The sequence below is a fragment of the Oratosquilla oratoria genome, chromosome 10, assembly GCF_046742065.1.
Source record: "Oratosquilla oratoria isolate Oo_2021 chromosome 10, ASM4674206v1, whole genome shotgun sequence".
NCBI classification, from domain to species: domain Eukaryota; kingdom Metazoa; phylum Arthropoda; class Malacostraca; order Stomatopoda; family Squillidae; genus Oratosquilla; species Oratosquilla oratoria.
The window spans coordinates 25289717-25302216 of record NC_134786.1 but is presented as its reverse complement, the minus strand read 5'-3'; the positions used below and the strand labels follow the sequence as shown (position 1 = coordinate 25302216).

Sequence of the window (12500 nt, the reverse complement as noted above, 5' to 3'; positions counted from 1 at the left end):
CATGTACATGTTATATATAAATATACATGTACATGTTATATATAAATATACATGTACATGTTATATATAAATATACATGTACATGTTATATATAAATATACATGTACATGTTATATATAAATATACATGTACATGTTATATATAAATATAAATGTACATGTTATATATAAATATACATGAACATGTTATATATAAATTTACATGTACATGTTATATATAAATATACATGAACATGTTATATATAAATTTACATGTACATGTTATATATAAATATACATACATGTATATATATATATATATATATACATACATATATATATATAAATATACATGTACATATTATATATAAATATACATGTACATATTATATATATATATATATATATATATATATATATATATATATATATATATATATATATATACACATATATATATATATACATATATATATATATATGGAGAGATAGCATGAGAGATATTGATATCAAAAGGCCTTTTCCCCTCTTATATTAAAATAAACAGCAACAACATACAACTCTAGCATCTGCAACAATCTACCCCCAGTACCTTACTAAAGTAATCTATATTTCAAAACAAACTTCTTTAAAAACTGGCATTTGGTCACTTGGCAATAACATGTAAAATCTTATTGTTTACTAGCTTGCTTACTATACAACCTTAACTGAACAAGAACTAGTTCTTGTTATTAGGATTTAGGATGGATGATGGTTATTGATTAGAAATGATAACCATTTTATCACCAGTTCATAAATTAAAAAATGGCATTACTCATTTTTTTTCTAGTACTATCCATAAGTTAAACTTTGGTAAATTAACACTTTCAAATTCAAGATTTAACTTTCTCTACACTTTTGGGAACACTAAATACTTAATCAATATGATTCATACCATTGCTTTGATGCCCTCTGGATACATGAATCTGTTGTACAAGGTGTCAACTGTATCATTGGGGTCTACATCAACCTCACGTTGCAGTAGTATAGGACCAGTATCCAAGCCATCATCAGCCCAGAAGATTGAAAAACCTCCTTTCTTATCACCACACATCAAAGTCCTATGGTACAGCAATAAAGTACAAGAAAATGAACAATTATGGTAAATATATACAACTGAATGCTGTGGACAAATTAATCAAAATTTTATACAAATGCAACAAGAACCATTCCATAATATAATTGCAACCAATAATCAAATGACAGGTGAATTATATAACTTAAACCTGTGCTTAAATACTGTACTCCTTAATTCTGATGTAAACATTCCCATATAGTTCCTCAAACTGTCACAACTGGGCACTAACATCTCTCTTCTCTGGGAGTCACTGTCCAGTTATGCATCTACATAGAGTACATGCAATCTGCCATTCATTCCAATTTTTTCTCCTGACAATATCACCAAGTACAAACTCCTTACACCCCAACAACTTTTGTGTATCTAAAGCACCTGATTTGAGTAAAACTCAGTTCATAGGACAACAGGAGCTTCAACTTACAGACTGGGAGAAAAAATTAAGCAAAAGGCCTGTAGATTAGATGTGGGAAATACAGGGATTTTTCAATTTATGTGAGGAATACATTCCTGAAGGGATCGTGTAATGTAAAAATTTAACTATTGCTTACTTGATTTTTTGTATCGTGTTATTCTAAATAATCCATGTAATATGAAAAAATGACTAGGTTTTTTACCTTGTGTTATTCCAAAATTACATATTCTAAACACGCATAAATTGAGAAGTCCCTGTATTTCAAATTAAGCTTACTAAGATGATCCACACTTACATCCTGTTAAAGAACAGACAACCCCCAAATCAGACTTGCTGAAAATGGCTTGACAAAGAAATTGAAAAAAGTATTGCCAAAAAGAGAGAGGCTTATAAGAAGTACAAGTGTTCAGGTGCACCTAACAACTATCAAAGTTATGTGATAATACAGAGGGATTTAAAAAAGATGATAAAAAAATAAAAGTGACATTACAAAATGAATATCACAGATAAATCCATAGAAAATCTCAAAGAATTCCATAGTTACATAAGAAATAAGTTATTAGGATAGAGTAGAGCTGGGTGTGGAGGAGGAATGGGGATGGTTCAAGGAGGGAGTCATAAAGTGTGCAAGGATGGTGTGTGGAACAAGAAGGACAGGAGGAAATAAAAGAAAGGGTAGTGAATGGTGGGATGAGGAAACAAAGAAGGTTGTAGAAGAGAAGATGCGAGCTTTCACAGATTGGTTACAAAATAGGACGAAGGAGTCATATGAGAGGTACAAAGAAAAGAAAAGAGAAGTAAAGCAAAAGGTAAAGGAGGCAAAGAGGAGAGCAGATGTGAAATGGAGTAAGAGTATGACAGAAAATTTTGAAAGTAATAAAAAGATGTTTTGGAAAGAAATTAAGAGAGGAAGAGGAGGCGAATCAAGTAGAGAAGAAAAGGTAAAAGGTGCAGATGGAGAGATGATAATGGAAGAGAAGGCAGTAAGGGGAAGATGGGCAGAATATTTTAGGGAGTTGCTTAATATGAAGGAGGATAGGGAGGGAAAGATAGCTGCAGTGGGAAATGCTAAGAAAATTACCGTGATGAGTGAGGAGAATGGAGGAGGAATAAGGAAGGATGAGGTGAAGGCAGTTGTTAAGATGATGAAAGCAGGTAAGGCACCTGGTCTGGATGGATGCCATGAAGAATGTCTGAAAAAGGGAGGTACAGTGATGGTGGACTGGCTGATGAGGTTATTTAATGTTTGCTGGAGAGAGGGTAGAGTGCCGGAGGACTGGAGGAGTGCCTGTATAGTTCCTCTTTACAAGGGAAAAGGGGACAAGTGTGAATGTAGTAGTTTCAGAGGGATTAGCTTGTAAAGTGTAGTTGGGAAGGCTTATGGGAGGATCTTGATTGAGAGGATTAGGAGAGGAACAGAAGGAGTAATTGGTGAGGAACAGTGTGGATTTAGGACAGGTAGAGGTTGTGTAGATCAGATCTTTGTGGTAAGACAGACATGTGAGAAAGCTATAGGAAAGGGGAAGGATGTTTTTTTGGCTTTTATGGATCTGGAAAAGGCTTATGATAGGGTAGACAGAAAGGCACTGTGGGAAGTTATGCAGATATACGGGATAGGAGGAAAGCTTTTGGGAGCTGTCAAGAGTTTTTATGAGAGTAGTAGAGTATGTGTCAGGATTGGAAATGGAGAGAGTGAGTGGTTTGAGGTAAAGGTGGGACTTCGTCAAGGATGTGTTATGTTGCCCTGGCTGTTCAATTTATACATGGATGGGGTAGTGCGAGAGGTAAATGCAAGGGTAGTGGGTCAGGGATTGGAGATAGTTAAAGAAAATGGAGAAAAGTGGGAGGTGAGCCAGCTGTTGTTTGCGGACGACACTGCCCTTTTGGCAGGATCGGAGGAGGGATTGAGGAAGTTGGTGACAGAGTTTGGGAGAGTATGTGATAGAAGAAAGCTAAAGGTAAATGTGGGTAAAAGTAAGGTGATGAGATGTACAAGGGGTGAAAGTGGCAGTAGACTGGAAGTGAGCATTAAGGGAGAGCAACTGGAGGAAGTGGATAGTTTTAGATACTTGGGTGCAAATGTGGCAGGAAAAGGTGGAGTGAAGGTGGAGGTAGAATGTAGATTGAGAGAAGCGAGTAAATGCCTTGGTGGATTAAAGAGTGTAATGAGGAATAGACATTTGGGAATGGATGCTATGAGGAGACTGTATGAAGGAGTGATTGTGCCAATAGCACTGTATGGGGCAGAAACATGGAACATAAGAGAAGAAGAGAGAAGGAGTTTGAATGTGTTTGAGATGAGGTGTCTGAGAAGTATGATGAGGGTTACTAGGCTAGACAGAGTGAGAAATGAGGAGGTGAGGAGGAGAACAGGGGTGGAAAAGGAGTTGGGAGATAAGGTTGATGAAAGAATATTAGGATGGTTTGGACACATGGAAAGAATGAGTGAAGAGAGACTAGTAGAAGAGGTATGGAAGGCAGATGTGGAGGGAGTGAACATGAGGGGACGTCCTAGGATGAGGTGGATGGATGGGGTGAAGGGGGCTTTAGGGAAGAGGGGAATGTCTGTTGAGGAAGGACGGGAGAGGACAGAAGACAGGGGTGAATGGAGAATGGTTGTATATGGATGATGTTGTGATTGCATGAGGTGGAATGGGCAGGGGGATGGGGGGTGAGGTAGTATGTGTGAGGGAAATTTGATGCAGCCCGAAGGGATTTCTCCCCGTCTTCTCCTTTTATGCAATGGGGGGACAGAGAGGGGGGGTCGCCGATTTAATGAAGCGGCCATGCAATGGGGGGACAGAGAGGGGGGGTCGCCGATTTAATGAAGCGGCCTTGCTATGGATGTGCTGTGTCTTGCGACACTGCTTCTGACCCAGGGCAGTGGACAAGGTGCAGGGATGACCTGTCATCCAGGAGGTGCAAAGATAAGAGGGAGGGTGGAAGGGTGTGGAGTGTATTCAGGGATGGAATGGGTGGAAATGATTTTATGCCTTTTCCTTTTTGGCTACCTCCCTTGTAAGGGGGAAAAAGCCTCGGTATATGTATGTAGGAATAATATTGGCCTACTATCATCTGCTGGTCAACTTGAATATTTGAATGAAGGAATGTATGATATTTTAAACAACTATCTTAGCTCATTATTCATAAGTGAATCACCTCACACTTGTAAGGATTAAAGCTCATGATGGATTCAAGGAATGCAGAGAAATTATGATTCCAGTGATTCCATTCTTATGCAGCAGTAGGTGAGGTGGGAGATACATACAGGTATTCATGTCTTAGAAATTTATCCATCTTTAGATAAGACGCAGTTTGTTAGTTAAATAAATTGTTGTATTCATAATTAAGAGTCAATGCCTCTCTCTAGGCTTTATTCAACTAACAAAACGTCAATACAGTTTGAAACAGAAACAATATAAGTAAACATACCCATTCTAATCAGGTTAACATGCACAATTAGTTATAAGTAGACAAAATAATGTAGTGTAACCCATCAGGCAATCATACATATACAGTTACATGAAGCTTAGATAACCAGTGGCATTCTTATCCCTTGTAATAGGGTGCTATGAAAAAATTAAGTGGAATCATAGGGGTGATATACAAGAGATTTAAGCAGAAGCAGAAAGGAAGAATACAAGTTAAAGATGATTGGTATTCCTATTGAGTGGAGAATAGTCTCCCACAAAATGATATATGATTAATGGTTCATTGGAGTCTCATTAATCCCTAAAATAGTTGGGGATAAAACATAATTGTTGCCTCCGATTTCAGTGACTGGAAACCTACATCATTGCAGTGACTGGCAACACTTCCTGGGCCCTCCCATCAATCTCTTTGGGAAGAAAATTTGGAGTGCTATGTTGTATTAGTGTGAGACTTTCTATATTAAAGCTGAAAGTAGCAAGGGGCAGCCACCCATTGTTAGCTCTCCTTATACGAGATGGAAACATACAAATGAAGTGGATATAGAGATCCTGGACCCTATCCAAAGGGACTGCCTCCTCCGGATAATCAGGAGATTATTCTTTCTACTATCTTGCAAGATTAGCACCAATAAATGCCCACCATTGGTCATGGGATAAAACACTACAATAAAATGCATCTCTGCTATACACTTTTGCACTTTTTAAAAAATGCATGGTTGAATTTATTTTATTTGTTCATGACAGGGGTGTGTGCTTTGATCTACATTTTTTTTAATAAAATGGTTGGAGTAAACCAACTCCAGCTATAGTGCCCTGCTGTGGAGGTGTTGTGTCTTGCAGCACTGACTTTGACACAAGCAGTGTGGCAGAAACAGGGATGATCCTTCATTCATGAGGAGCTACGATAGAAAGGACATTAGAGGGGTTTTGATGTATATGAAGAGGGTGTGTAAAGGGACAGGTACAGTAAGTCCTCATTATGCGATACATATGCATTCCTGAAAAACCTTTCCACAAATTGAAATTACCGCAAAAGAAATAAACAGAAAATGTTTTTATTTACCTTTCACTCACCACGTATTCTATCAGATGATGTCCCTCCTGAGGCTAAGGGACAGTAGGGATCTCAGCCCTTACTCATTTTTTGCTGAGTGGGCACACGAAGATGAGGGTGAGGCAGGAGTCTGAAAACCCTCACACACTTCATTGTCTGCACTGTCGGAAGCAGATGTGGAAGGGCCAGCTGTAGCAGGGTCAGCATGTTTGACTTGTTTGAAGAAAGAAGATATGGCAGAAGGATCAGTTGTAGAACCGTTGGCAGCGGATGTGGAAGAGCCAGCTGTAGCAGGGTTGGCAGGTGTTAGAGGGATGGCAGGTCTGACTGGCTTGAAGAATAAGATGGAGGACTGTTTGGCTACTCTGCTACTCCTGGTAGGATTTGGGTCATGTTCCTTCAGGGTTTCCAGGGCTTTTTCAATACTTTCGAGACATTCTCTAAGAGTTTTGATGTCCAGGCCATGCACAGGTTCTTCCTCATTTCCCTCTTTTTCTGCCTCCTGTAATGCTTGTCTAGCTCTAAGTTCATCATTTGTGAGAGGTTTACCCTGGCTTTCCAAAAGATCTTGAACATCATCATCATGAACTCCATCGAAGCCAGCCTTATGGCACAGATTTACGATGTCATCTCTGATCGCACCGGTGTTGTCTTCAGTGAAGCCTGGGAAGTTATGCACACATTCTGGCCATAGTTTACTCCACACCAAGTTCATGGTAGAGTTCTTCACTTCGTCCCAAGATGACTTGATGTTGTCTAAGGCATGTTTAATGTTATAAGACTTCCACCATTCTCTGATAGTGGGCTTGCCAGGCCCATCTGTGCCCTTTATCAGTTGCTGCATGGTTTGCCACTGGTAATAAGCTTTGAATGTCTTGATGACTGTGGTGTTTGGGGGGGGGAACATCACCTCGATATTATCTGCCCAGTCTTCCATAGCCCTTGGGTGGCTGGAAGCATTGTCAACTATCAGTAAGAATTGGTTGGCAGGTTAGCTGATGCATACTCCTTAAGAGTTGGAGACAGATATGATGTAAAATAGTCCTGGTGAATTGAAGTGGTCAGCCATGCCTTCGGATTTGATTTCCATAGCACAGGTAAGTATTGCTTCAGTAACCCCTTGAGTGCTCTCAGGTTTTCTGAGTGGTATATGAGGAGTGGCTTTAGCTTCAAATCCCCTTCTGCATTGCCTCCAAGTAACAGGGTTAAGCAGTCCTTAGAGGTTTTAAACCCCTTCACACTTTTTTCTTCCTTGTCAATATAGGTCTTACTGGTGATCCTCCTCCAGTAAAGTCCTGTTTCATCTAAATTTATAACTTGTTTCTTGCTGTACCCTTTCTCTTCAATGCACTTTTCTAATTCTGGCTTGAATTTGTCTGCAGCCTCTTTGTCGGCACTAGCAGCCTCACCTGTGACCTTGATATTATGGAGAGCTGAACATCGCCTGAATTGATCAAACCACCCTTTGCTTACTTTAAATTCAAAATCTTCCACTCCCATTTCTACCTTCAGTCTTTCAATAATGGACAATGCTTTCTGACATTAAATTCAAAGACAGAACCATATTTTGACGATTCTGGTCATCGATCCACATTTTGAGCAACCTTTCCATCTTATCCATTATTGGCTCACAGTGTTTTGTTAGCAATTTGCTCTGCAGATGCGTTGTATTCTCCCCAGGTTTTTTTAAACCCTCAAGATTCTTCAACACCGTCCAGACTGTCGACTGGGCTAGTCCCAAGTTTTGACTTATGGCAGACATACCTTCTCTCTGCTCTTTCCTCTTCAAAATATCTAATTTTACCTCCAATAGGCTACTCCTCTTTCGCTTTGCCTTTTCAACTCCAGCAGTGTTTGCAGAATGTTTTGTGGCCATTATGGGTGCGTCACTGTGTGTCATGATAATAATATCCACAAAAAACACACCATAAGGATTTAACTTGTGTTCAAAGGGAAACATGGGAAGAGACCGATTGTTGTGGTGGCCGCATGGCGTGGTGGCGCTACGGTACGGTGTAAACAAAACACGAGCTGATACCGTATCTGTGAATTATTCTTACCATAAATAGAATCGAGGGTAGTAATTACCAAATACCATAACTGTGGATTTACTAGATAAAGAATTACCATATAAGGAGGACTCACTGTACCTGTATGTGGTAGTCCTGCAAGATGGACAGTGAAGCTGCCCGTTTTCAAAACCCATCCACCCCTTACCTCCATCAGGAGGTCCACCCCTGAGGCACTGGCTCAAGACTGGCCCCAAAATCTCTCTATATCAACTTCAACTGTATTTCTTGCACTTTTTGACACACCAAGAGCTGACAAATGGCAACTGCTCTGCTCTCCCTACCACTTCCAGCTGGTGACATAGAAACAGTCCCACTGTTGAATTTTTGGTAAATACAACACCGTCAACACTCTACAGTTTCTCCATGGGCCACTGCCATCCACTGTGGGGCTACAGATTTTTCACTTTGTGAAACTTGAGGCAATAATTGATTAATTAGGGTGTGTGCTCTGACTGCCATCCTTTACATGGGTGAAAGTCATTAGTGTACCACTGGAACCATATATATAAATATTGTACTTATTTATGTCTCATAACAGTTCTAAGTGTTGAAAAGTTATCATACATGAATTAAGCAAATGAACTGATCATGTCCAGAGAACCATGAATGCATTTACAATACAACTATTCATTATATGACTGGTTTATCAAAAATGCAACCCAATCAAGGTGTGCCTACATTAGAAAGTTGTGTGTGTAGAGAATACAATGCTAGATGAGAAGAGGCATAAATTACTAACCAGTTAATTGAAGAAGCTCCCCGATGCCTTGGAAGAATGGATGGATGATAACAAATGCTCTTGTGTTTCGGGTGATTGATGACATCCATTGGGATGAACTGTGAGCAGAAAGGCATGACGTTTAATTCTGCATCAACTGACTTGTACTCCTGCAGCACCTCGGGAATAGCCACACCCTTTTTTCTCCAGGACTTGTACTTGAAAACCTTAATGCCATCATTTGCAGCTATGCTTGCTGAAATAAAGGTCACCAATATAGTTACATCTGGATTTCCTTTACATCAGAACAAGTGTGGCTGACTTGGTAAAGCAGATAATGGGTTACATTGTTAGCAAACTTTACTGTCTATGTACTGCACAGTAGGAAAAAAGATAATTGTAACTCTAATAGTACTCTACTGCATGTAAAGCTGAAATCATGACCCTAGGCAACTGACTGATTAACTGATGTCTGCAAATACACTGAACACAATAACACTAGCCACTTTCCAGCAAGATGGATCTGAGGCAACATAATGACTGTTGTAGAAGATCATATGTGGGGACTATAAGTATAATTCATGTACACTTGTATCATTTGTTTTATACAGATGGTTACTTACCCAATGGATCTTCCCTGTTGCCTTGATCTGGGACAGTGAATACACCAACCACCTTGTGTCCATCCTTGATAAGTTGCTTGTAAACCTCACCAGCAAAGGTGGACTGCCCAATAATGGCAACCCTCATTCTGTCAAGTACACTCTGTTCCAAAAAAAAATGACATGACATTAGTGCAATTCACACAAAAACAGGGATCAATGATAGGTACCTACTAGTGGTGGTCCTGCACAGATATTAGAATCACCTCTTTGCTCCCCATCTTTAAAATATATCAACACCTTTACATGTTGGGTTTTAGAAGTGACCAGCATTAAGGTTTTGCTTCATTCCCTTATACTCCATTATATCAAAAGTATATGTTCTAATAACAACTGTTGTCCAAAGTTACAACAAGTGGAAAATCTACAACCCCAAAGTGGCCAGCAACAGTCCCTGGACCTTCCCACAGATATCACTATGAAGAAATTTTGGATTATTGTTTGTGTTACATTGATGTGGGATGTTTTCTCTCTTCTCATTTCAAACCAAGAGAGAGATCTTTCTGTCCACTCCCTTTAATGACTTAAATACAACAATCAAGTCACCTTTTTCTCTTTATTTATTGATGATTGGTTAAGCACTTCTGGTCTCTCCTTGTATGGTCTATCTGTATACTGTAGCAGTGAAATAATTAGTCACTACTTTTTCAATATCCAGAGACCAAACCACCACTGCATACTGCACAATGTTCCTTTTAATTCAGTCTTGGGCAGTGGCGACCCATCTATAGTTACAACACAAATGCATCACTCCATTTACTCACTTGATATTACCAATAACATTATAATTTTTTCATTCTTTAAACTTTGTGAATAGGTATCCCATAGATAAAAAAACATAATATATATATATATATATATATATATATATATATATATATATATATATATATATATATATATATATATATATATATATATACATAATGTAAATTGTAATATGTAAATTGGGAAAACTTCTTAAGTGAAGAAACAAAGATGGAAGAGAAATGGAATATTATAAAATTTATATAGAAGGAATAGATAAGTATACCAAAGCAGAAGCAGGAAAGGATGTACATAAAGTGCTGGTTGTTGTTGTTTTTTATGTTATTGTTGTTGTCGTTCCCTAGACTGTCTGTCCGAGCAGTCCCGTCTCCCCAAGGAATGCCACAGCCGAAACTGGGTTTTCCCACAAATCCTTTATAGAGTGTATGTTGTGTTGTTTGCGTGCATGATTGTGTATAATGCAGTCTTCCATTATGTGTTGTATGGTATGGGGTGAAGTGTTACATCCTAGGCAGCTGTTCACAATGCGGTCATTCAGCCTCTTCTGGTAGCTTAGAAGTGCTGGGTGGTGGCCGCAGTGCAGTCTGGCCAGGTGGACTCTGTCCTTTCATGGGAGAGAGGATTCAGAAGGGTGGATATCAGGGGATCTGGCATGCAGTAGTGTGTTGTCTTTCAGTGTGTAAAGTGCTGGTAGATCAAAAAAGGTAACAAGGCTAAAGATAGAAGAGACAAAGCTTGGAAAAGATGGAAAAAAGAAAGAAAAATGGGTAAGTGGTAAATATATATCAAACTAAGAAATGAATATGTAAAAATATGCAGGGAAGAAAAGAGAAACTATGAAAAAGACATAATAGACAAATACAAGGACCAACCTAAACTAATCTACAGGTATGTGAATGGTAAATTAAGATATAAACAAGAAATAGTGAAACTGTGTCATGGAAATGATGAATATATAGATGTAGAATTGGCTGATATTGTGAACAAACATTTTAAATCTGTATTCACTACTGAAAGTACACAAAATTGGGATGAAGGAGAGAGAAAGATCCCCCCAATGAAAGAAATAATTGTGACACAGAAGGAAACAAGGAACCAAGTAATAAACCTTGATGTCAGGAAATCACACAATCCGAATGGAATTGCAAATTGGATACTAAAAGAATGTATAGATGAATTAATGGACAAAATACACAATATGACTGATTACTCACTCAAAGAAGGAAAGGTATCGCATGACTGGAAAAATGCAAATATTGTGCCAATATATAATGGGGGGAGATAAAGAAGACCTAACAAACTATAGACCAGTCTCCCTGACAAGCACAATAGCTACAATATGTGAAAAAATTATCAAAAGTTGATGGATTAATTATCTAGAAGAAAATAATATACTTAATCCAAAACAATTTGGCTTTAGACATGGAAGATTATGTGCCACTAACTTGATTTCCTTTTACTCCTGTCTAATAGAAATAATGCAAGAAAGGGATGGATGGGTGGATTGTGCTTTCCTAGATCTACAAAAGGGATTTGATAAAGTACCACACAAAAATCTACTAAGAAATCTTGAAATAATAGGTGTACAAGGAAAGTTATTGAAATGAATGGAAGATTTCTTGAACAGGAGAAAAATGAGGATGGTACATAGAGACAAAAACTTGACCTGGGAAGAAATGATAAGTGGACTCCCACAAGGTTCTGTATTAACTCTGATAATGTTTACCATATATATAAATGACATTGATGAAGGTGTAGAATATCATGTGAACTTCTTTGCAGATTATGCAAATCTACTAAAGAAAGTAAGTACGGAGGAAGATTGTGAATTATTACAGAGAGACATGGATAAAGTCTGGGAATGGAGCCAAAAGTGGGAAGTGAATTTCAATATAAAAAAAATGAGTAAAATGGAGTTTGGAAAAAGTAAAAATAGAATATCAGGGCAACATAAAATTGGTACAAAGGAAGTAAAAAAAATTAGTTTGGAAAAGGACCTAGGAGTAATTATTAACAAAGACATGTCACCAGACAAGCATATTAACAAAATCGTCGGAGAAACATTCAATTTACTAAGATCAATAAAAATGGCATTTGACAACTTGGATGAGGTAATGGTTGACCCTGGACAGGTAGAATTGTGTCAGATCCACACCAAGACGCTGCGCAAAACGCGTTTTTTTGTTTCTGCGCATAGACGCCTAGCATGATCTCGCTTGTATTTCGGGGACCATTAGTCATTCACCGGCCTCAGTGGAAGCAACACGTCTGTCACCTCTGCTCCACTG

The 12500-nt window shown here is 38.4% G+C and overlaps 1 protein-coding gene across 2 annotated transcripts in view; it reads right to left on the bottom strand.

The window, feature by feature from the left end:
- The window catches only part of LOC143029161 (cytosolic 10-formyltetrahydrofolate dehydrogenase), a 136315-nt gene that overhangs the window by 60686 nt on the left and 63129 nt on the right, over positions 1-12500 (bottom strand). For both annotated transcript variants that reach the window (XM_076191644.1, XM_076191643.1), the window contains exons 2-4: positions 9406-9547; positions 8804-9038; positions 913-1078 (exon numbers count right to left, since the gene is read on the bottom strand). In XM_076191644.1, the coding sequence (XP_076047759.1) occupies positions 913-1078; positions 8804-9038; positions 9406-9547 (543 nt within the window). The remainder of the gene's footprint in view (positions 1-912; positions 1079-8803; positions 9039-9405; positions 9548-12500) is intronic.